Genomic DNA, 25,300 nt, shown 5'->3' on the forward strand with positions numbered 1-25,300 from the left:
TCAGATCAATAGGGTCTGGTACTGCCATCAATGAGTTCAGATCATCAAGGAATGGAATTCAGGGTACTGAAAAACTTTATGGATATAATCCTGAAGGTCTGTTTGTGATCTGTGGAAAACCCTAGAGAATGAAATACATATTGCAGCATGGAAGATGGACAAATGTCCTGATTTTCAAACATGGGAAGAGACAAGACTCTTTCAACTATAGGCTAGTGAGCTTGACTCTGATTTTTAGAGGACATGAATGTGATCTAGATGGTTAATTTGCTCTCGGGATGGTTTGAGGCCACCAAGGCAAACTGATCAAGGAGATCCAACATGGGACTCTCTCCCTCTCCCTCTCCCTCTCCTTTTCCCTCTCCTTCTTCCTCTCCCTCCATCTCTTCTTCTTCTTCTTCTTCTTCTTCTTCTTCTTCTTCTTCTTCTTCTTCTTTCTCTCTCTCTCTCTCTCTCTCTCTCTCTCTCTCTCTCTCTCTCTCTCTCTCTCTCTCTCTCTCATTTTGGTCGTCTTTGAGTATAAAGGACAAAAACACCACCACCACCACCACACACACGTTTGGATGAGTTAGTAAGCTGGTAGTATTGAGGTCTGTTGCTGGGATTCAAAGTTGATTTTGTAGAAGAATCAGATGGTTCAGTCACTGCTGAAAGCAATTAGACTTTTCATTTGTTGTGTGCAAGGGAAGGTCATGTGACTTCTAGGATACTAGAGTTAGAGCTAGTCAGAGGCCATCTGATCTAAGTCCTTCTTTTACAGATGAAAATGGGGCCCAAGGGGGCTAAGTGACTTGCCCAACATCACACAGGCAGTACGTGGAGGAGATGGGATTCGGACTGAGGTCATCCTATCCCAAATTCAGTGCTCTTTTCACTGTATCAGATTTCCTCCCAAGAGAGTGAAGGGTTTGAGTGTAGGAGGGGCAACAAATAAAGAGTAAAAGGGCTAGGTCTAGAACTGACACCCCTAAATGAGGGCAACTTAGCAGTTCTCTACACTGTAGTCAGGAACATACCACCAAAGCAGAAACAGGAAAGGGAACAATCAGAAATATCCTCAGTTTCAGGTCTTCAGGTCACTACAGAAAAAAAGGAAGGGAAAAAGCATTTATTAAGTGCCTACTATGTGCCAGGCATTGTGGTCAGCACTTCACAAATATCTCATTTGATCCTCACAACAATCCTGTGGGGTAGGTGCAATTACTAATCTCATTTTCCATGTAAGGAAATTGAGGCAGACAGAGGTTTAAGTGACTAGCTTGGGGTCATAGTATCTGAGCTTGGGTCTTGCTGATTCAAGGCCCAGTGCTCTATTCACTGTACCACCTAGATGCCTAGGAAGGAAGACCATGATGAGCTTGAAGAGTCCATTCCCAAGACAACACACTGTCATAACAAACTCTCATTGTAACTCTTAAATCCATCAAACTCCATGCAGCAGGCTCAGGTAGCTATGGGGTCAGGACAGCTTCATATGTTTTATATGGGGGGAGAGCCTTCCTGCAGGTGATTAAAATTCTACCTCTGAGATCCAGGGCAGGGAGAGGTCAATGACTCCAGATACTGGAAATTCCTATCCTTGATTAGAATATTCTAGACATGAGGGGCTGGGTAGGTGTGTGGGGAAGCTGGTTCAGAGAAGGGTCAGGGCAGAAAGAAAGAGCCATCAGGTAGGAGGTAGCTGTCACTAAGGCAAAGCTAGCTTATTGGTCAGAAAGACTTGGTCAGAAAAAACAACGAGGTTTTCTGAACCACAACACAGAGTATACCTGGGTTTTAGCAAGAAATTGAACAAAGTCTCTCATGATATATTTGTGGAATAGAGGTGTGAGCTGGATGTTAACGTAGAATTAGGTAGGTTTACAATTTGGAGACACAGATCCAAAGAGAAATTATTACTGGATCTCTGCCAACTAAGAGGAGGTCTTGAGTAGAGTACTGCAGTGATCTGGTTCATACTTCAGCCTCAACTTTGAAGAAGACAGAAGTAGCGTCTTAGGAAATTTGCAAATTAAATGAAGTTTGGAGGGAATAGACAAGATTCTGAATGAGAGATCCAAAAGGTATCAACAGGTTATAAAAGATTGATTTAGTAGAAGGAAAATTAAAAGAGATAAATGCAAAGTCCTTCATCAAGGTTCAAAAAATAAATCGCATGAGCACAAGATGAGGGGAAGGTGACAGCAAAGAATAGTGGATAAGGAGTAGTCTCAAAATTAGGAACACATGAGTTAAAAATCTGCCTCTTCCCCATATTGACTGTGTGATCCTGGACAAGACCCTTACTGTCTTAGTACCTCATGTGAACAGATAGAGTTTCTTCACTGTGTATTTCCTATACCTGATAAAGTCACAGGTCCACTGGTCCCCTCCTTATTCTCCGCCCTCCCCCAAGATGTGGCTAGACAAAAAATCATGGTAAAAAGATGTCTGGTTCTTCTGTAAGTTCTTCTGGTTCCCTGTAAGTCCAGTATGAGACAATAGCAGTCAAAACAGTGAATGCATTAAAAGATATGTAGTGTCTAGAAGTTTTGCAGAAGTCTTCCCGATTGTCTGATGCCTTAATGTGGCATCACAAGAAGGTGATTCTGTGTTCTTAGAAGCTATACTAGCAAAGTGCAGACTAGAGTCCCGAGGTCAGACTGTGTCTGCTGTCTTAGCACAAGCATAGTTAAGTACAAAGACGCTGGTCCCCATGGTTGGCTCCCAAGTGATGGATGATGGGTCCTTTTACTATGACAACAGTGAGACAAAATAAATAACTAAATAAGCAAACAAAGAAAGAAAGAGATAAATAGATAAATAAACAACACTCGGTGCTGTGAAGTTGTCTTGGGCTTCTATAGAGGTGGTGATGGAATGGGGAAAGAGGGACAGAAGATGTTGAGTCAAAAAAGTTTCAGACCAGCTGAAAACATCAGTGTTAATGGGTACTCTAAGGTTAGGTCAATGACCAGTGAAATGCTATAGCAGTAGAGGAGCTGAATTGTTGTCACACTGATGCCATCCTCATGAACTGAATTGGAAGACCTAAAAAGATCGCTGCTAGTGGGAGAAGTGAATGAAGAGCTTGATGCACTTGGCTTCATCATGTGACAGCCCCAAGACACATCATTCCATGGGGGTACTTAGCCATCTCCATTTGCAGTGTTCATGTTGAACATAAGCAAGTCGATTCCCACAAAGGTAAGTGTGCCCACATCTATGGCAGAGGATGAAGAATAAAAACCATCCTATCACAAACTCAGCACGGTCCTCCAGACTAAGCCAACACATGCCTTGCTTGACAATGAGTGATTTTAATGCAAAATGGGCACAGCAAAAAATATATGTTGAGAAATGTATTCTGAAACAAGGGAGAAACAAGAGGATAGAATCTTGCAAAGAACCCACATTCCCATATGCCATGGGATTTATTATTCTTATTAGCTAGCATTTTATATAGTGATGTAAAGTTTGCAAAGCATTTTGCATATATTATCTTGTCATCCTTACAATAACCTTGTGAAGTAGCTGCTATTTATTATCCTATCTTATTCAGAAAAAAATGGGACTGAAATACCAACTGAGGCTAAGAGCAGTTAAGTGACTTGTCCAGAGCCACACACACCTATATCTGAGGCAGGATTCAAACTGACTCCGAGTCCAACAAATTTAGGCCACCTAGCGGCCACACCTCTACAGCTGGAAGAACATTTATGGTACTTTATAATTATTGATATTAGGAAAGTATTTGCAAAGTGTTTCTATATGTAGCTCATTTGAGTCTCAACTCATCTCTGTGAGGTAGGTACTCCAGGAAGTATCATGTCCATTTTATAGATAAGGAAACTGAGGCTCAGATAAATTAAGGTGTTTTCCCATGGTCATCTTGCTAGTAAGTGTCAGAGGCAAGATTTGAACCCACAACTTCCTAACTCATTTTAAACTTACTATTCGCCCATTTTACTTCTGCCTCTATTTCAGTTTCCACATTTTACAGAGGTACCTAGCATGAGGTCCAAAAATATTAAGTGACTTGTCCAAGTTTACATGGTGAGAGAATCAGTAGGTGCTGAATATGAAAAACACAGAGTAGCAACATAGGAAATGAAATTGACTATATCTTAACAGACAGGAAATAACCACTTACCGATAAGGAAGTCATTTCAGAGTCAGATGATAGTTCAATTTAATCATCTATTGGTTAAAACAAAGATCAAAATCAATACCAAAATAGAAGAAATGGGAATATGAGAAGATTCAGCACACACGCTATAATCATAACAGCTCCAGCCTCACCTCTTCCAAGAGTTGACTCTGAGAATGGAAAGTGGATAAAGGTAAAGGCATTGATTAAAATATTAATCAGATGACACAGTGAGAAGTCAAAAAAAAAAAAAAGCCCAGAAAAGTGATGTAGCCAAGAGACATTCATTTCCTCATCAGGCAGGGAAAGCTGGTAATCAAAGATAACAAAATAAGGAGGAATATTCTGGTAGATTACTAGCAGCACGATTACACAAAATAGTAGAAGGGAAAATAAACCAGTAGAAGAAAGCGTGATGTGAGACCTAATTAAATTGGATAATTCCAAGAACAATTAATGATGGAACTAGAAGGAAGACATCACATTGATACACAATGGGAGAGATTTCCCAGTGTTTTTGCAGTAATTTGTGGTCATTATCTATTATAGAGAGATCATCACATTTGGGCTTTTATGCTTAAGTTCTTGGGATGTTAGGAAATGAAAATGGCATTTAAGAAGATGAAGGGGGCAGGATCTGCTGTCTTTGACTAAATATGCTACACAGAAGAAATTTATGCTAAAGGTAACATCATTTTGAAATCATACAAGGATCAATTTTCAAGATATCTCAGAAAAGAAGATATCAAAAGAATGGAACAAATCATTGATGGGATTATTATTTTTTAAAAAAACAATTATCAAACCCCTCCCCCCAATCACTAACTGCTGCACCTGTTGTAAGAATAGTCTACATCTATATCTATGTATCTATCCATGTATCTATTCATGTATCCATCTGTGTATCCATCCATCTATGTATGTATGTATGTATGTATCTATTCATGCTATCATCTATCTATCTATCTATCTATCTATCTATCTATCTATCTATCTATCTATCTATCTATCTATCTGTCTGTCTGTCTGTCTGTCTGTCTGTCTGTCTGTCTGTCTGTCTGTCTGTCTGTCTATCTATCCATCCATGTATCCATCTGTGTATCCATCTATGTATGTATCTATACATTCTATCATCTATCTATCTGTCTATCTGTCTATCTATCTATCTATCTATCTATCTATCTATCTATCTATCTATCTATCCATCCATCTATTTATCTAACTATCTTTTATAAGATATGTGATTTCATTGGGATAGGAAACTATCAGGTAAAGATACTCCCTCTACTGATGCAGGTCAGTCCCTGCAATTTATAGTTTTAGAAAGGTTTCTTTCCACTGAGAGTCTGAGTAACTTGGTCAGTATGTGGCAGAGGTTTCAGATGCAGACCTGAATTCAAATGTTCCTTTGAGGCTAGCTCTCTATCCATATCTTTACACGTATGTTTGACAAAAATATAAGAAGAGAACAGGCAGATTTTGGCTAAAAATATTCTAAAACAAGCCAAATCTCACAATCACACAACTGATAAAAATACACAAAATCAGATTATGCTCTGCTTATTATTAATGGATTAATTTTTTAAAAAAAAAATAGTCTTAAAATGTCTCCTCTAACAAGATATCTCCCATGTATTGTATCCTCTTCCCTTCTCTCCTTCTTGTCAAACAATTGTATGCAGAAGAAGTCTCATGAAATCATCCAGGAAATGTATAAGCAGTAGTGGAAAGGGAGAGAGGTACTCACAATGTGTTCAAAGACCTTCAGATAGATCTTTAGCATTCTGGGCCAATATTTTTGGAGATTTTTTGGGAGGTCATCCCTCAATGAAGTGGCATAAGTTGGATGACCTACTGTTATTGGAAATACCAACATTGCTGAGATTGCTGAGTTGAAAAGAAGAGCCAAGAATAAGGGAAGGGACAGGTCTACTGTCCTCTGCTCTTATGAAACCACTGCTGGTGATAAGGTGGCATGATATAGTCAGCTGGTTTTGAAGGCAGGAAATCCTGCCTCTGACCCATAGTGACTGTTTAACCCTGGACAAGTCATTGAACCTCTTCATGTTTTAGGACAGTCTCTAAGACTACAAGTTGCAGAGAAGGTGCTGACCTACATTAGTAAAAGGAGTTTCCTCACCTGAGAGGTCCTTCTACCAATGAAATCACAAGTCTAGTTTGTCTCCTTAACTGTATCCCATGTTAGACCAAGTACAGAGTAGGGTGACTAGAATGGTGAGCGGGTCAGGACATCATGTCATGTGAAGATTGGAGAAATGAGAAACTGGAGTCAAGATCATATAAGATTATATCGTTATAGCTAGAAGTCCAGCAATGCCTCCCCATCCCCACCCCCCACATACACAGAAGTGAAGTACTTTCTTCAGTATCACACAGGTAGCAAGTGTCTGGGGTGGTAGTTAAGCACAGGTCTTTGGACTCCAACTCCAGTGACCTAGCCATCATCCTTCAACACTTCTCACAATATGCAATGTATTTTCTAGAAATTGAACCCAGGTTGCAAGAACTAGAAGCTCGAATGATATTACTATACTAGAAATGAAACTAAAAATAAAACCAGTTAGCTTATGGTGCAGATTGATTGGGGGTCATGCTAAGTATCTTCAGGTATTTGAAGGACATTAGGCGGAAGACAAGTTAGCCTTGTTCTTCTTGACCCTGGAAGGCAAAGCTAGGAGCTGTGAGTGAACATTGTACAGATCGAGATTTGAACTCTTTTTTAAGGAAAAAATTCTGAAAGATTAGAACTGTTCAGTTGTGGATTGGATTACTTCAGTAGGTAGTACCACACAAGGCTTAATTAATATGAATTATTATTAGTAATATTATTATCAGTCTGTGAGGTATATTGTCCTTCCAGGCAATCCTTTCTTTTCTGAGATGAAATTGACATCAGAAAGTGCACAGGATTTGAAAACAGAGGACCTGGGTTCAAATCCTAGCTTGTAATCTTGGGACAAGTCACCCAACTTTTCTGGGCCTCAGATTCCTAATCTGTGAAATAAAGGAGTAGAGCAGCCTGGCCTCTAAAGTCCATTTTAGCTCTAACTCTATAATCCTAGGATTCTATCATCAGCAGGAACACCAATGAGCATTTAGAGTTTATTCATTTATTTCTATCTATCTACTGTGTACAGGACACCATGCTAAGCGGAGATCACACATGTCTCCACTGTTAATGACCTCACAAGCTACTGGGGGGAAGGCACTCTTTCTTTCACATTACTGATCCAGTGTAATTAGTGCTAAATACCAACACAAGTCAGGGAAAGATGCACAAATTCGATTGGGCTCACTGTTCCAGACCCTAGTTGGCAAACACTTAGATCCTAGGTTCACTCTTTCAGCTGCTGCCATCCAGAGGACAGGTGATTTGCAGATCTGATTCGACTAAAGTCTCAGGGCAAACCTCATAGTTCTGTGCCCAGTTGCTGAGGGACATGGCTCATTTTATTTTTATTCTAGGGAGGAGGCATCTGAGTGTGGGGCTGAGAGAAGAGTTACAGGGAATAGAAAGTGATTACAGGAAAAGGAGAGTGGTGGTTGTCCCAGGAAAGAGGCTTTCAAGTTTTGATGAGATGATCCTTCTCCCCTCACTTTCGAAACTTGGAAGGGATCTGAGAGGGCCTGTAGTCCAACTCCCTCCTTTTTATAAAGGAGGAAACTGAAGCCCGGAGGAACTTCATCCAAAATCTCTCACATAGTGAGTCAAGAGAAGGGAGATCAGCTACTACATAGCTCTGTCTCAAAGACCCTGTCTGAGTCCCTAGGCAGGGAAAATTTTCTTTCCTAGAAACAAAAACCAGACAAATAAAAATTAAAAAACCAAAACCAACTCCAAACCTGGATGTATGCTTCCTCTATGGCTTCTGGGAGTAGGTGGGAAAGCCACGGGTGTGGGACACTAGAAAAAGGCACCAGATCTTCCTTTCCCTGTGGCAGCAGCAGCATATTGGGTAGGTATTATGGAAGGCGCTTTTTAGGAGTGGAGCTCGGGCATATACAGGGGCTGCTGGAGAGGTCTTGGAGATTTCCAATCAGGTCGGTGGCCAAGGTACTTTGCACATGGGCGTCTCATGAAAATGACTCCTGCCCCAACCCATTTTGCGTTAGGGTCCCAGTGGGAAAGGAGGTGCAGAACAGGCCTCAGAACTGCCAAGAAGAGTGGAGGTTTGGAGAAGAGAAGACATAGATGATAGGACTCCCTCTTGGTGGTGCCAGAGTTGGGTAGATCCTCCTCCTCACCTCTTTCCTCCTCCCCTTTGCGTGTGTGTACATGTGTGTATTTGTCAGCCAAAGGGAGAAGGGGTCCGGGGATGAAGGAGTTACAGCCCAGGGCTCTGGTGTAAGGTGTCCAATGCGAAGGAACAGCAGTTTGCAGGAGTTAACGTGGGCAGCTTCTCTGGGTAGGAAGGGAGGAGAACCGTCTGCCAAGCTCCCGCTCCTCGTGTGTGTTTGCGTGTGTGTGTGTGTGTGTGTGCACACGGGCGCGTGTCTGCCCGGGTCTGTATGTGCGCACAGGTTGCGTTGAGCTGCCTGGAAACCGTGGGAGCCATTAGAGGAAAGGGGTGGGGTGGGCCCCCCAAGAAAAGCCGGAGCCCGGGCGGAGGAGGGGAACATGAACCCCAGCCACTGACGTGGGCCGAGGGGGAGGGTGGGATGGAGTGAATCTTCCCCTGGGGCCGCGGGGTACCGCCGGGGAGGGGGCGGGCGCTGCACAGAGTTTGCGGGGCTTTCAAGTCCGGCGGGGCCGTCGGCACTGGGGGCGAGGCGGGGCGCGGAGGGGAGGCCCTGAGCCGAGCACATGGACTGAGATCGTGTTGCCCGCTTCGGCTCGGCTCGGGAGAGGGAGAGAGTGAGAGAGAGAGGGAGAGAGGGAGAGAACGAGAGAGCAGGAGAGAGCGGAGAGGGGAGGGCCCGGGCAGGGGTGGGGGGAGGGGGGTCAGCCAGACTCACAGACAGACAGATAGACAAACACGGGGAAGGCTGGAGAGAACAAGGCGCCCGGCTTGTGTGCCAAGCTGAAAGGGGGGTGAGGTTTGGAAAGGAGAGCGAGAGAGAGAAAGGGAGGGAGGAAAGGAGGGACACACACACACACACACACACACACACACACACACACACAGAAAATTGTATTTATTTTGGGAGGGACCAAGAGGGTGCCAGGCAGAGCCGGGTAAAGGGGTGGGGGGGTGGGGGGGTAATGCGAGCACAAGGACGCGTCTGCGGGCTGGCTGCGCGAGGTGTGAGTGTGAATGTGAGTGTGTGTATGTGTGAGTGAGTGTGTGTGTGCGTGCGCGCTCGTGTGCCGGCTAGGCACCTCCATTCATCGCCGCCCCCTCCCCCGCCGGCCTCCGCGCTAGGCTGCGAGCTAGCGAGCGGAGGCACCTCCGGACCGACCGACCTACAGACCGACCGACGGACTGACGGAGCCCGGGAGCCAGCGGGGCAGCGGCGGCGGCCCCGGGCGGGCGAGAGGTGAGTGCCGCCTCCCACCCCCGCGTCCCCTCCCGCCTTTCCCCTCCCCTCCGTCGCCGGCTCCTGCTCCTGTCCCTAGCTTCGACCCCTGCCCCCTGCCCCTTCTGGTGCCCAGGCTGCGGGGCTGGTCCTCGCGGGGGCCTTGGCGGGGCGTGCTCTTGAGCCGCTGGGGACCTGTTGGCATCAGTGATGCTAGGACTGGGGTAGGGGTAGGGGCTGGGGGAAAGAGGGTATCTGGAGCTATCTCTTGCACCCCCTCCTGGTGCCAAGGCACCAGGGCTGGGGACCCTGCGGAAGGCGGGGTGTCATTGCTTCTGGTCATATCCCCTTTCATCTCCCATGTAGGGGCTAGCTTTCGGCGGTGGTCGTCTGACCCTCAGTCTGTCTGTCCGTCCGTCCGTCCTCACGGAGCAGCACCCTGGGCTCCGCTCCCTTTGCCTGTTTGCTCACAGCTCCGGCTCCGGCCGACTGCCGCTGGGCTGCGCTCCTTGGCGCCGGGGGCGGGCAGCTGGAAGCTGGGTTAGATTGGGAAGGGATCCGTACAGACCCAGCCCAAGAGGGAGAACAGCGGCAGAGGCAAACAGGTATCCTGGGAGAAGGGCTGAGGGCTGAAAAGGCAGGTTGGAGATGGGAAAAGGAGAGAGGATTCCCTTCAACCACCGGTTGGGCTGAGTGCCCTTTCCAGTTCTCTTTTCCCATCTTGGGGAAGACAGTTGCTCATACTACCCCTGCTACGGGAATAAGGGGGAGGCCCAGGAGCCCCAGAGAGTGACTACTCAGGTTGCGAGCTGGGACAGTTCAAATTCACTGACCACAGGGAGACCTGAACCTGGGGAAAGCAAAAGACATTCACCTCTGGAGCAGATTTAGAATGGGCATAGGGTGGGCAGTAGTACTTTGCCATGCCCAGTTCACCCTAGATCAGAGCTTCCCCCAGGAATGAACTTCCCTTCCCAGGTAGCCAAGGGCCCTGGGAGACAATAAGCATGTAGGTCTTTGCCTGTCCTCTGCAGGGCTTGGCTGCAGAGAGTGGAACAGAATGGGACATTGAGAGCTCACAGATGATGGCCAAGAATCCATACAGCTGGAGAGGGCAGCTGCCCTCTCCATCCCCATTTCCTCATCATTCTTCCTTGGTGGGATCAAGGCAACAGGGAAGCATCTTCCCTGATCCTCACCCATAGGAGTAGCTAGCTCTCCATATTTATTTTTTCCAACAGGTCCATGTGTACAACCCTCCTCTCCCATGGAGGGACCTCTAGGTCCTAGGGACTGTTTTCAGCCTGGGTCAGGTCAGGAAAGGTGGGTACTTTGAGCCAGGTGAAGTCACAGTTCACTACCTAATGGCTCGTTAGAAATCGCCTGATTAAACAAATCCTCATTTCTCTCATAGTCAGTGTGGTATAATGGAATTCTCCAGTTTTTGGGGGGAAGGGGGTGGTGTGTTGTTCACCAAGTTCTGTTGGTAGTAAGAAAAATCAAGTCCAAACTATGGCTAGAGTGGGGTGCAAATGGACTACCCCGGATGGAAATATGCATTCCACCCATGTTAGTGGGTATGAATGTAGAGCTCAGGTGGGTTTGTATGTACTGGCATGGACTTATCCTAAAGGGGGGGCTTATCCTAAACATGCGTGTGCAAATGTAAACACTCATCTATAATTAGGGTTTCCGTGTCCTGCTTTGTTTCTTGCCAACATTCAGCTTAGCAGATGAAATATTATTTTTCAATCCAAGCATTTGGAGCTATGTAAAAGGCTTAAGTCAGTATGGAATTTTCTTGCCGGTAAAGCAGTATAATAACTTGAGAACCCCCTGCTTAAGCATTCTGACTTTCTGGAGTTGTTTTTTTGGGGGTTGAGGGAGGATGGAGTGGAAAAGAGAGCCAGGGCAAAGTTGGGTGGTGTGACTTTTTTGTTGGTTTAAAATTGTTTTTGTCTTGGGTTGAGTGAAGCCTTCAGCAGCAACATTCCAGGGGAGTCTTATGTTCCTGATTCCTTTTCTTTCTGCTCCCAGGTCCTTAGGCAGCGCAGTGTAAGTGATGGCAGGAATCGGGTGGGTGTCTTCAGAGTGCACTTGGTCAGTCTGTTGTCTTTAGTTGACTCGACAGCTGCTCTAGCACTGGTGGTACTATCACCTTTCCTGAGGACACTACAGAGAAGTGGTCACTGCTGCCTGAGGGAGGGGTACTAGGTGGATCTTGGAGAAGCTGGACATGACTGAATGTGTAGTCAAAGAAGAATGGGGAATAAAAAGGGAGAAAAGTTTCTCTGGAAAATCAGGCTATGGATCATTTTACTGGAGGAGAGTTGGCTCCATTCAGTACAGAACTTTTACCAAAATGTCACCTTTGTCTGAACTCTGGAAGTAATAATTGCCATCCGTAAGGCTTCCTTTGAAGATGCAATGTGAACAGCAGCCTTCTTTATCATGTGTGCGACTGGGGAAGGGATATAATCTAGGTCAGCTGGTTCTGTGAAGGGAATGCTAGACCAGACTTGATGGAGTCAGATGCAGTGGCCTACCCACTGGAATCGGGGAAGGAGGTGGGGAGAATGATAAGGCTTCTGTGCCTTCCCTTTGAAGACAGGCACCTTTGTCTCCCGGGGGGGAGGGCTTAAGTATTCACAAGGTCTCAGATCTAGCAACTTGTGTGATGAAACTGGTGGACTTGGGATGGAGATGGACTATTTCTTCTTACCTGTGAAACCTTATCTGTGATAGTAGGTTCACTGGAATACTCCAAAGACTGATCTCTTCCCCATCCTACCCCCATGACAGGTTCATTGGAAACCAAAGGATTAAAGGAATTTTGAAATCTCTCATAGACTGTATAGTATAGTGTAAAGAGGGCTGGATTTGAAACCAGAAAATATTTATTCAGATCTCAGCCCTGCCTGGTTTTGTGTGACTTTGGGCAAGTCATTTATCTTCTGTGTGCCTCAGTTTCCTCATCTGTCAAATGAAGGAGGTGGACTAGATGGCTTCTGAGGTTCCTTCCGGCTTCAAATTTATGATCTGTGATTGTTAGCATCAGAGGAGACCAAAGATCATCAAATCCACCCTCTTCCTTTTCCAAAGAAATAGAGGCCCAAGGAGGGGAAGAGACTTCTCAGAGGTCACAGTGCCAGTTTGTGGTAGAGATGGGCCTAGGATCCAGGTTTCCTTATCCCCAGGCCAGAGCTCTTCCAACTTCAATGTAGAAAGAACATGAATTGGGGTCAGAGGATCTGACTTTAATTCCTGATTCTATTACCATCTTAGTATAGTATCTTACAAACAGTAAGGGCTTAATATATGTGCACATGTGTTATCTTTTTCTCTGCCTTTCTCCTCTTCTCCTTCCTTCTTCTATTTGTGCAACTGTCTCTTCCCTCCCTACCTCTCTGTCTCTGTGTCTCTGTCTCTATCTCTCTCTGTGTGTCCTGCACTCTTTCTCATCTATCTTATTTGACTGTCTTCCTGTCTGTGTGTTTGTCAGTATAACCTTGGCTAGGACTCAGTTTTTTATCTGTGAAATTAGTGTGTGTGTGTGTGTGTGTGTGTGTGTGTGTGTATGTGTGTGTGTGTGTGTGTGTAATCTCTAAGGTTCCTTCTATCTCTGAAACCTATCCTTAAGTAAGACTGATCCCAGGGTTGGTACGATTGTCAGGAGATCTCTTTTGGGGTTTCTTCCTCCTCTTTCTCTATCTTTCCTCCTCTTGGGTGTGGACTGGGAGGCATCTTTATGGTTCACCCTAGACCCAAGACTTCTGAGGGGATGCTGGATATCTGTTCTTTACTGTCAGTGTTGAGAGCTTTTTCTTCCAGCTTAGTTATGTCCATGAAACTCCTATGGCACCCGCCCCTGACTGCTCATCCAGTGGTCGGTGCCTTGCCCCTTTGCTCTGATGAGAAAGCTGCCTCCCCTGGAGAACCCCCCATAGAACAACTGGGAAATGCCTTGAAATGCCTGATGTGAGAACTTTCCTGAACATGGTCATAATTAAAGGATAATCCAAATGAAGATGATGGACATCACTGCTATGCATTTTGTGCTAGGCTTGCCCCAGTGTCTAGTCGGGACCAAGTAGTGGTGCTGGGCATTCTCATACCAGTAAAATCCCAGGCATTCTTGCATGACGAGGTAAGCCCGTATGTCCCTGACTGAGCAGTTGTGGATGGGGTCTGTGCTGTCTCCTGCCCGGGGAAGCTTGGAACCTTTGATACACCTTGCAATGTGGAATCCACACTACCTTACTTCAGTAAAATGAACTGGTTTTTCCCCATTAGAAGTGAAGGTGAGAAATAGGGAGGAAAAGGCACTGAGGGTGTATATTGCACTTCCACTCAAGGTCACACAGCTGGAGGAATCTTGGCCATTGAGGGGTTCATCATCTTTTTGTGTGTCACAGTCCTCTTTGGCAATCAATCTGCTAAAGTCAGGGACTCCTTCTCAGGATCATGTTTTTACATGCATAAAATAAAATACACAGGATTACAAGGGAAACTAGTTATATTGAAATACAGTGATCCAAATACATATTTTTAAAATTAAAAATTAGTTCATAGACCCTAGGCTAAGACCACTTGTGAACAATTCCTAATGCTATGGGATTTTGGGCAAGTCATTTGTATTGTCTAGGCTTATGTTCTTGTGGAACATAGAACCAGCCGTGGGAAAGGGTGGCTAGATTGCTAGGATTAACATCAGGAAAAACTGGTGAATGTCCTGCAGCTTACACTTAATTACCAGGTGACCCTGGGCAAGTCACTTATCCTCAATGAGCTTCAGTTGCTTCATCTGTAAAATGAGAGAATTGTACTCAATGACCTCTGAAGTAACTTCCAGTTCTAGGAGCCTGATGGGCTTTCTGGTCTAATTCTTATTTCACATTGATATTCCTATACCTCTTACTGGGGAATGAAAGTAAAAATCTTTGATAGTCAACAAAAGTCCCCTCTCTAACCACTTTATTTACAGAAATTAGGATAACTAGTTTAGAGCAGGGAAGACAGGCCACATATTAAGTAGCTTCAAGTGATTGTTTTGGTCCAGATGCCACTGAATCCTGAAATATTCTCACCTCCAAATCATTCTCTAGCTAACAGAAGACTTCTTAACCTGGAATCCATGGATAGTTTTCAGGGCATCTTTGAACCTGGGTGGGAAAAAATTGCTTCTTTATTTCAATATAATTGGTTTACTTTGCAATCCTATGTATTTTGTTGTATACATGTAGAACCATAATTCTGAGAAAGTGTCCAAAGTTTCAGCAGATTGATGATCCAAGGAGTGCATGACACAACAGAACCAAAGAATCATGGCTCAAAGAAACTGCTTTTCTGTAGCTTTGTGATCAAGATCAATTTGGGCTCTAATTGCTGGGGAATTTGAAAACATCGAAAAGTCAGGAGAAAGAATGGCGCCTGTTTGATATTCAGGAGGTTCCCTGCAAACTTAATATATACATCCAACCCACAGAATAATTAAATTTCATTAAAGGGTCATCTCTGCAAATGCACATTGAAAAATTTTTGCTCTGGTATGCCAGTGTGACTCCAAAATATTTAACTGAGATTATAGGGAACTTTGTGCCTTGCCCTCCCATCTTCCCCCCTTCCACCTTCCACCCCTTCTCCCAGGGTGAAATTCCAGGGCTTGTGAGTGCAAGGCAGCCAGCTCAGCTGTGATGATCTGCCCCAGAGATGATTTGAAGTAAACAGGGAAATAAAGCCAGCTAAATGGAGTCTCTGTTGGCACCACCCATAGGTTTGGGAGGTTTGGGAAAGTAGAGCTTGGGTTTGTATCTTCAATGCAGGGACTGTGAGTTGGCCTGCTTTTGTTGCAATGACAGTAATGGCTCCAATGACTTTGGTGTCAGAGATCCTAGGTTCAAATTCCTTGGGCAAATCATGTCCTCTTGGGTCCCCATTTCTTTATCCATAAAATGAGGGAATTGAACTAGATAACTACTGAGGTCTTGTCTAGCTCTACATCTCTCCTTCTAAGATCCTACTTTCCTTGTGTCTTAGTGTCCTCATCTGTAAAATGGGGTTGGATTGGTTTGACAGCTTCTGAGGTTCCATTCATCTCTGGATACATGATCCTAGTTTCTTGGGTCTCAGTTTCCTCTTTTGTAAAATGTGAGGGTTGGATTGGATGGCTTCTGTGGGTCTATCCATCTCTGGATATATGATTCCAGTTCCCTTGGGTCTCAGTTTCCTCATCTGTAAAATACAGGAGTTGGATGGGATGGCTTCTGAGTTTCCTTGAGGCTTTAGATCAATGATCTTGTGAACCTATGAAAAATAGTTATTATTTCTTCACCCATCCCTTCACCCATCCATCCATCTACCCATCTGTCTGTCTGTCTGTCTATTTATTTATTGATCAGGTCCTGTGATTACATCGGTTTGGAGAGTTCTCAATGTGGAAATTTTGTCCTCTGAATTCCATATGGAGTTCATCTGTATTCAGTAGGCCTAGACAATTGTCCAGGGTGCTGAAAGATTGTGACCTGAAAGGTCTTGGACAGTATGTGGAACTGGAGTAGGAGGACCTGCCTCTGACAATTATTAGCTACATGATCTTGGGAAAGAGGTTCATTCAAACTCTGTGAGTCTCAGTTTCCTCATCTGTAAAATGAGAGGTTGAACTGCTGGCCTCTGTGGTCTCTTCTTGCTTAAAAATCTGTGATGCTACAATTTGCTGAGGGTCACACAGACAGTATGGAGCAGAGAGAAGACTGGAACTTAAGCCTTTTTGACCCCAAGACCAGCCCTGTCTCCATTACTTGTCTATCTGAACTTGGAGTGTTTTTAAGGTTTGCAGAACACTTTACACACAACATTTCATTGGGGCTTCCTGATACCCCTCTGAGGTATTATTATCATTCCCATTTTACAGATGAGAAAACCAAGATTCAGAGGGGAAGGGAGTTGCCAATAATTACATAGCTTGTTGGTGTCAGTGTCAGTATCTGGAACTCAGACTTTGCTGATTCCTTGTCCAGCTCTTTGTTCGTTAGGATACGTTGCTTCCCTTTAAAAGCATCAACTGTCACCAATTCTAGGTTAATTAACTGAACTGAATGGGATTGAAGGCTTGTTACTAGATGTAGCAGGTTCCATTATGACTTGAATTAAAGGCATTTTATCCTGGTAAAGAAAAGGATTAAAATAGGCATAGGAAGAGTGAAATTGTAAATGATGCAAATGAGAAAACGTTGCAAAGAAGATGCCAGAAGCAAGGATTCCCTTGTCCACCTTCTCCCCCTCCCCTGTTTTACAGAGGGGGAAACTGGAGCCCCTGTTGAGGACAGAGTTGCCCAGAGTCACAGAGGTAGTGGAATAGACAGGTCTAGAACCCAGGGCTCTCAGCATCAGCCACACTGTAATCCCAATACAGTTTCTGAAAAGTGGATGACTTAGTCTAGTAACCCAAGGGCTGGCGTGGTTCTCTGAGCCAGATGAAATGTGGGTGGGTTTTACACTGTCCTTTCATTCATCCCATAAAGCGTAATCTATGTTTATATCCTGATAATGGGCCTAATTGCAGCATATACATTTTTATAGCATGGTAAAGAAAATCTCAAACATCTGTATTGCACATTGATGCTGAGGCCAAGCCTCCAGCTTTCCTGCTCTCTGTCCAGCTGGTCTCTGTACCATTTAATCCGGAGAGCTGAGGTCTGGGATGGGATTCATATGCTTCAGTTTAGAGAATTTTCCCTATTCCATTAAGAAAACAAAAACAGAAAAACCCAATTGTATGCTTTCTCTCCAATGCCTGCCTCCTTCCTGACTTAGAAAGGCTATGTAGAAAAGAACTGGGACCTTGGGACTAGAAGCAGTTTGGTTTAATGAAAAGAATACTATATTTTGAGCTAAAAGACCTGGGTTCATATTCTTGCTTTGTGTTTAATACCTGTGTGACCATGAGATAATTTTTCGTCCTCTGTGGTCTCAATTTCCTTATTTCTAAAAGGAAGAGGGTGGAGCAGGCAACTTTGTAAGGGCCAGCTTTGACATCCTACATTCTAAGGTTCCTTCCAGCTCTGACATTCTGTGTTGTAAGATATCAGATAGCTACAATATTTTGTGTGCTAGAGTCTTTTCTGGATCCAACAGTTTATGATCTAAATTCCCTTCTAGCTCTGACATGTTATGTTCTAAGGATCTTCCTACCTCTGATATTCTGTGTTCTAAGGTACTTCCCAGATCTAGCATCCTATGTTCTAAGGTCTCTCACAGCCCTGACATTTTGTGTTCTAAGATTTTGTACAGTTTCAGCATTCTATATTCTAAGATTTCTTTTGATTTTAACATTCTATGTTTTAAGACCCTTCTAGATCCAAACTTCTGTGTTCTGAGGGACACTCAGCTCTGACATTCTGTGTTCTGAAGTCCTTTCTAGCCCTCACATTTTGGCTTCTTCAAAAGCTTCCAGCTCTGACATTCAGTGGTCTTAGATCCTTTTCAGTTCCAACATTCTAATGTCCCTCCCAACTCTGACATTTTATGTTCTAAGATGTCCTACAGTTTCAACATCCTATGTTCTCAGGTCTCTTCTGACTCCAACATTCGATATTCTAAGGCCATTCCCCAACTCCGATATTCTATGTTCTTAGTTCTGACATTCTGTGTCCTGAAGTCTCTTCTAGCTCTAAGGTCCTATCTAACATTCAGTGTTCTAAGATCCTTCCTATTTCCAACATTCTTTATTCTGTGGTATTTCCAGCTCTACCATTCAGTGTTCTAAGATCCTTCCCAGTTCCAACATTCTTTCTTCTAATGTCCCTCCTAGCACTGATATTCTTTGTTTTAAGACCCTTCTTCTCTCCAAATCAATGCTCCTATGAGCTATATCCTTTTTGCACTTTTTCCTGACACTAGAAAACTTACCTTGGACAATATTATAGAACTCTTAATAATAATGATAGCAACTATAAAAATAATTGGTGATGCTTATGTAGTATGGTGTGTTTCGCAATGGTTTCCACCCATGATCTTCCTTCATCCTGACAAAAGTCCTAAGAGGCAGGTAGCATAGACATTATTGACCACTTTTTACAGATGAGGAAACCAAAGGGCAGAGAAGACTGACTTCTCTAACAGCATACGTAGCTAGCAAGAGGTGGTCACAAGATTCAAATCTAGGTCTTTTGACTTGGAACCCAGTCCAATTTCCACTGTACCAGAACAGGGCAGGGTTAATCCCTCCCTACCCCTTCCCCCCCATGTTTGACCGCTCCCTTTATAAAGTAGCAGACTTCAATGAGGTCTATGTGACAGATGGCCTCTAGTTACCAAGGCCTTCTCATCCTCCTTGTTCTGTTAGAAGCAAGCGGCACAGGTCCTGCTGGAGCTGAGTTGTTTACAGAGCTCTGGCAGATTAAAGTACTCCTGGCATCAGGCCTCTCTCTTACATTATTTTTAAATAAATACTGAAATAAAAATAAGAGCGCTATAATTCATGCCACCCAAAGAGATAAATGCTGGTCTGCAGCAGGAAATGATCATTTTAAAAGCTTGGGACGGGAGCTGCCGGGAGCCCTCCAAAGGCTAGGATGGTGACGGGGAGAAATTACATAATTAAAAAAAGGGGGGGGGGTAAATTTGGAAAAGAATACTGTCAATGGTTTCTTGCTCAGAGATCTTATTGTTAGCCCCCAAATTATAACTTATGATGTAGGCTGACTCATAGTTTTGCATAAATTCTGCTAGGGAGGGGACCTGAAGCCAGCAGCCATAGGCTGACATTTAGCAAGGACTTGTGTGACCCCTCTGGTTTGTCCCTCAGGCCTGGGATGCTCTTCCTCCTCGTCTCAGCCTCGAAGAATCCTTAACTTCTTTCAAGGCTCAGTTTGGTGTTGCTACCTGAAGGAAGCCCTTCCTAAAACCTCCCCCCACAAACTTATTGAATTCCATCCTCCCTGGACAGTACTTTCTATTTACTTTGTATCTGAGTCCATTATTAACATGTTCACTCCTTCAACTGCTCCATGGTCTGGCCAAACTGGTCTTCTTGCTGTCTCTTCCATATGGCATGCCATCTTCCATGTCTGTGCCTTTGCCTGGTCTATCCCACTATGACTGGAATGCCTTCCTTCTTCAGTACTGCTCTTAGAATCCCTAATTATCTATCTATCTATCCATCCATCATCCACCTATCATCTATCTATCTATCTATCTATCTATCTATCTATCTATCTATCTATCTATCTATCTATCTATCTATCTATCTACATATCTGTTTATCCATTCATTCATCTATCCATCTATCTCTCTATCTACATATCTGTACATATCTGTTCATTTAGTGTCAATCACCTAGTATCATCTGTTCATCATTCTGAACATATCTGTTCATCCATCCATCCATCCATCCACCTCTCTATCTCTTCATTCATCCACCCATCCATTGTTCTCTGTGTCCATCTCTCCCCTCTCCCTCACTTTTCATTTATTGTGTATCAATCATCTGTCAATTATCTATCTAGAATTTATCAATGATCAATCTATAATCTTTCTCTCTGTATCTCTCATGTCTATCAAGTATATATTCTGGATATATTTATATGGGGACACATTGTCTCTACGTATATGATGTCAGCTCTTTGAAGGCAGGACTGCTTCGTTTTTCTCTTTGTATCCCAGCACTTAGCACGGTGCCTGACACATAGTAAGCATTTGCTGCATGCTTATTGATTGATTAATGGCCCTCCCCTCCCCTTGCCCCAAGTGAAGCTCAAATGCCACACCATCCTCTTTCTTGAGACCTTTTCTAATCCCCACCTTCCCCCTAGGCTTCCCTTCCTCATATTACTTTCTATATGTAGTATATAAAGTATATATAATATTTCCATATATGGCATTTGGTGTCTCTTTACGTGTGTTCTTGTCATTTTTCAATCCAATCCAATCAACATTTATCAAGTGCCTACTGTGTGCCAGGTGTTGTGCTAAGCACTAGGGATACAATCAATAAAAAGAAACACAGACCCTACCCTCAGAAGAACAATGTCATGGGAACAACCCCATTCCCCAATAGAATGTGAGATCTTGAAGCATATAGGATCCTTGGGTCATTGGTTTAAGCTGGGAAGGAGCTTAGAAGTGCTGAGCCCAACCCCCTGATTTTAGTGATGAAGAATCTGAGGTTGAGAGAAGTTCAATGATCAGCCAGTGTTTAAGTCAGGAGCTGAACTCAGGTCTTCCTAAGTCCATGTCCAGCATTTTACCAACCGTGCCAACAGGGGTCCTTCCTTTTGTATTTCTGTGCCTCCAGTTCCTGTGGCTTAGGAGGAGAAAATGAGGCCGGTGCATTGTACAGCCCTCTCTCACTCAAAACAAAGTCAAATGCAAGTCATGTCATAATTTCTCTGATGTCACGGTCCTCTTTGAAAACAGAGGACGAACACAACCTGTGAGTAGAGCCAGCTGCCTGAATGGGGACTCAGCTAGCTGGGTAACTCAGTGCATCCTCTCCTTTCTGTCTCCCTCTCCCCTTCCTTGTCCTCTCCAAAGGAAGGTAAATTTGGATGGCCAGAGGCTGCCCAGTTAACTTGGGGTTTACTGGCTAGATGTCTTCCTTCCTTCCTTCCTTCCTTCCTTCCTTCCTTCCTTCCTTCCTTCCTTCCTTCCCTTCCTCCCTCCTTCCCTCCCTACCTCCTTCCTCTTTTTCTCTCTTCCTTCCTTTCTTATCTTTCCCAAAACCTTAAACCCAGTGCACTCTGATGCCCATAGATTGGACAACAATAGGTCCCTGCCCAAGCCCCACTTAATGGCTGTTTTCTGGACCCTCCTGGCTTAGAGTGATTATCAATAGTAACTGTTTCTTTTTCCCTCCCAGCTTTAGATATTTTTTTGTTTTGCTCATTAAAAGGGCCATTACCTGACTTCTTCTTAAAGAGGCCTATTCACTGAATGGGCAATACCTCCTTCTAAGTGAGTACCTGAAAAGGCCTTAGCTTAAAAAGGCCAAGGTATCCCATGCATCCTGGGTCGTCTCCAGTCATCCTGATGACTATCTGGTCACTGGACCCAGATGGCTCAGGAGGAGAAGGTGAGGCTGGTGACCTGTACAGCCCTCCCTCACTCAAAACAAAGTCAAGTGCAAGTCATGTCATCATTTCTCTGATGTCATGGTCTTCTTTGAAAACGAAGGACAAACACAACAACAACCTCCAGTTCCTAGAACAAATAGGTGCTGAAAAAAGTGCTTGTTCATTTTTTAAATTATTATTTATTTATTTTTAGTTTTCAACAATCACTTTCATAAGTTTTAAATTTTCTCCTCTCCCTTCCCCCAAAAGTGCTTGTTGAATGAATAAATGTTCATTGATTGATTTTTATTGATTGATTGATATATCCTGCTACCCCTAAATAGAAACTCTTTGGGGGCACTGATTACTTCATTTTTGTTTTTGTAAACTCAGAACTTACTTGCATATGGCAGGTGCTTGATAAATCTTGTTGAACTAGATTGATTTTAACCTCTGACCAGGAGGGTTGGTATGCTTGGAGATCACTAACCACCATGTTCTCCTAAAGGAGGGAGTACCATATGGTGATTCATTTGATGACGGTGCCTACAGAGGGCCTTGATGTTCATAGATTGAAAGCCAGAAGGGATTTAGAGAGTGGCTAGTCTAATTTCTTTATTTGTGTAGATGAGAAAACTGAGGCCAGAAGACTGGAATGACCTTATTTAAGGTCATCAAGATAGTACAAGACAGAGCTGGTATTCAAACCTAGGACTTCTGACTCCAGATCAGTGCTCTTCTTCCTGCATGGTCCTGGGTGACTTTGGCTAAAACCTCCCTTGGGAGGTTCCGTATAGAGAGAGACTGTTTTCAGTTACTTAAGTCTAATGGCTCATCTGAACAGGGAGGGGCAAAATCACGAGGCAGGCATGGAACTGGGAAGGTGACTGTACCACCAGCTGGAACTGTCATGAGTGTCTGAGGTTCCCCTGGGCAGGGGAATGATCGATTGCAGAGAGCACTTGGGACATGGACCAAGACTTAGCAATCTGGGCAGAAAGCTGAGAGTTCTGATGATTTAATCTGGGCTTTGGAGGAACAGAGTCTGGCTTTTTTTTTGTCTCAGCAGCAAAGATGAAGATATCATGACTTTGCCTTTATTTTCTATGAAGGGTGCCCAGCATGTCTGTTCTGAAGGCCAGGCTGCTTTTCATGGGATTCTAGCATCCTGGGGCTGGAAAGAACCTCCAGAGGACATCTAAGCCAGAGATATCAAACTCAGCCCACAACAACCTTCCCTGCCCCACTCCAGGCCAGAGTAAAATGTCATTGGGAAGTAGGTAAAATAAATAAAAATGAATAAAAATAAATACATAAAAACTATAGATAAATTTCACCTTTTAAAACTGAGTTGAACAAGTCAGGGATCCTTATGCATGGATTAGTAGGCCCTACTTTTATTTGACTTTGAAACCACTTGATCTCAGCTGTTTTCCTACGTCTAGACAGAGTTTCTTTGGTTTCCTCTGGGTCTAGGCTATGTGATTTCATCACTGTGGAAATCTCCCCAGTGTCATAAAAAGGTGCAAAAGGTTATTGCTCATAGGGGCATTGATTTGGAGAAGGAAAGGACTTTGGAACACAGAATGTCAGAGCTGAGTGTCCCTCAGAAAATAGAACGTAGGAGTTGAGAAATGACCTTAGACCAGAAAATGTTAAAGCCAGAAGAGATCTTAGAACATGGGAAGCTGTGCTACATCTTAGAACACAGAATGTCAGGGCTGGGAGGGACCTTAGAATACCAAATGTTAGAGCTGGGAGGGACGTTAGAACCAAGAATGTTGGGGGCCTTAGAACATTGAATGTCAGAGCTGGAAGGACTTTAGAACAAAGAATGTTGGGAATGGGAAGGTTCTTAGCACGTTGAATGTCAAAGCTAGAAAGGACATTAGAACCCAGAGTGTTTGAGCCAAAGGGACTTTGAGAGGATGTATAGTTAGCATGTATCAGAAGCAGGACTGAAATCCAGGTCTTACTGCCCCCAAGGTTGACTTTCTACCCATTATACCACACTGTCTCTCATGATGTTAATTCTATCTTTTTGATTTTTAATTGACACCCCCTTACCCCCTTCCAACTTTACTTTGTGAGCCAGAGATTCTTTGCCTTTTCAGTGGAAACTGACACTCAGACAGATGTTCAGCAGCCTGTTTCCAGGTGGGATGCTGATGGAAGCTGCCCTACTTCATGTGAAATAATTAAATTTATCAAGATTTAGCCAGAATATATCTTCCCCTCACATGGAAACAAATCAGGAACATCGAAAACACATGTGGGCAATTCAGGGTCCTGTTAGTATGTTCAACCTGTTGAAAGAGGGACTTGGAATAAGCTCCCTTTTCCTAGACGGCTACCCAGCTGTGCCATGTGCCGTGTGGGAGGACTAACAACTGGCATGTGAGTGAGTTGTTCTGTTTCCCCATCCTCAAACCAAGATCTCTTGGCCAAGGTGTTAGTGCTGATAGAGATTGCTTCCATCTCTGCTTTGAGCTGCCTTGAAATGCAGAAGGCTGGACATGAGAAGAACAGGATTGAAATGGATTGAGGAAGGCAGACCTGATAACAGCCAGCTGTGCACTGTTGTTCTCGTTCTCTCTCTCTCTCTCTCTCTTTCTCTCTCTCCCTCTCTCTCCCTCTCTCTCCCTCTCTCTCCCTCTCCCCCCTCCTTCTCCCTCTTCTAGAAGATAAGGTCTTTTGACAAAGCAGGACAAGATGTAGGCACTCAGAGGAGCTAACCTCAAGAGCATAATACGATGATATCACCCTATTTATCGCTTTAAAGCTAGAAGGCTTCATTTTACATATGGGGAAACTGAGGCCCAAAGCAGTAAAGTGACTTGCCCAAAGTAATCCAGATGGTAAATGGCAGAACCAGGATTTAAATTAGAGTCATCAGACTTTCTCCTGTCTCTTTATTGCACTACTGAGAACATAGGATTGCACTTAGGAACATTTTTCAGGAACATTTGTTATTGTTGTTTAGTCTTTTCAGTCACGACTAACTCTTTGTGACCCCATTTGAGGTTTTCTTTGCAAACATACTGGAGAAGATACAGGTCTGCCTTCCTCAATCCATATCAATTCCTTCTCCATTTCCTTCTCCAGCTCATTTTTACAGATGAGGAAATTGAGGTAGACAGGGGTAAGTGACTTGCCTGGGATCACACAGCTAGTAAGTATCTGATGCCAGATTTGAACTCAGGTCTTCCTGCTTCCAGGCCTGGCACTTTATCTACTGTGTCAGAAGGAAGGTGCATAGTTGTTTAACAGTACTGTCATTTTCTCACCAATGCATTTGCCTGTCTTTAGTTCATCCCCTTCCCCGACGTCCAGCTCTTGGTTGACAGCTAGGAATGTTGCACTATCTTTGTTTTTCAAAGGTGGTGTCATTTATGATCTCTGCAAACATGACCCCTCAGTTCCATCTGTTCTGAACAAGGGAAAGACTGGACCATTAGTTATATCCTGTAGTCAGACTCTGCAATAGTGCTGTAGGCTTCTAGTCTTCTTGGCCTCAGAAGATTGGGGCCATCAATGAGAGTATCATTCTCAAGATGATAGGTTTACAGCAGATGGAACTTCAGATGTCACAAGATCATAGATTTAGAACAAGGATGAGCTCTAGAAGTCAACTTATCCCACC

The 25,300-nt window shown here is 43.9% G+C and overlaps 1 protein-coding gene across 2 annotated transcripts in view; it reads left to right on the forward strand.

Annotated features, from left to right (window-relative positions):
* The window catches only part of CALN1 (calneuron 1), a 483,181-nt gene that overhangs the window by 38,342 nt on the left and 419,539 nt on the right, over positions 1–25,300 (forward strand). Inside the window, exons 1-2 of one of the 2 annotated variants that reach the window (XM_072640113.1) lie at positions 8,450–8,556; positions 9,514–9,628. The exons of the other annotated variant lie outside the window; for it this stretch is intronic. Of the exons in view, the coding sequence (XP_072496214.1) occupies positions 8,508–8,556; positions 9,514–9,628 (164 nt within the window). The 5' untranslated portion in view covers positions 8,450–8,507. Of the gene's footprint in view, positions 1–8,449; positions 8,557–9,513; positions 9,629–25,300 lie in introns of those variants that run through there. 2 annotated transcript variants of the gene reach the window in all.

This window comes from Notamacropus eugenii, chromosome 2 (genome assembly GCF_028372415.1).
Source record: "Notamacropus eugenii isolate mMacEug1 chromosome 2, mMacEug1.pri_v2, whole genome shotgun sequence".
NCBI lineage: Eukaryota > Metazoa > Chordata > Mammalia > Diprotodontia > Macropodidae > Notamacropus > Notamacropus eugenii.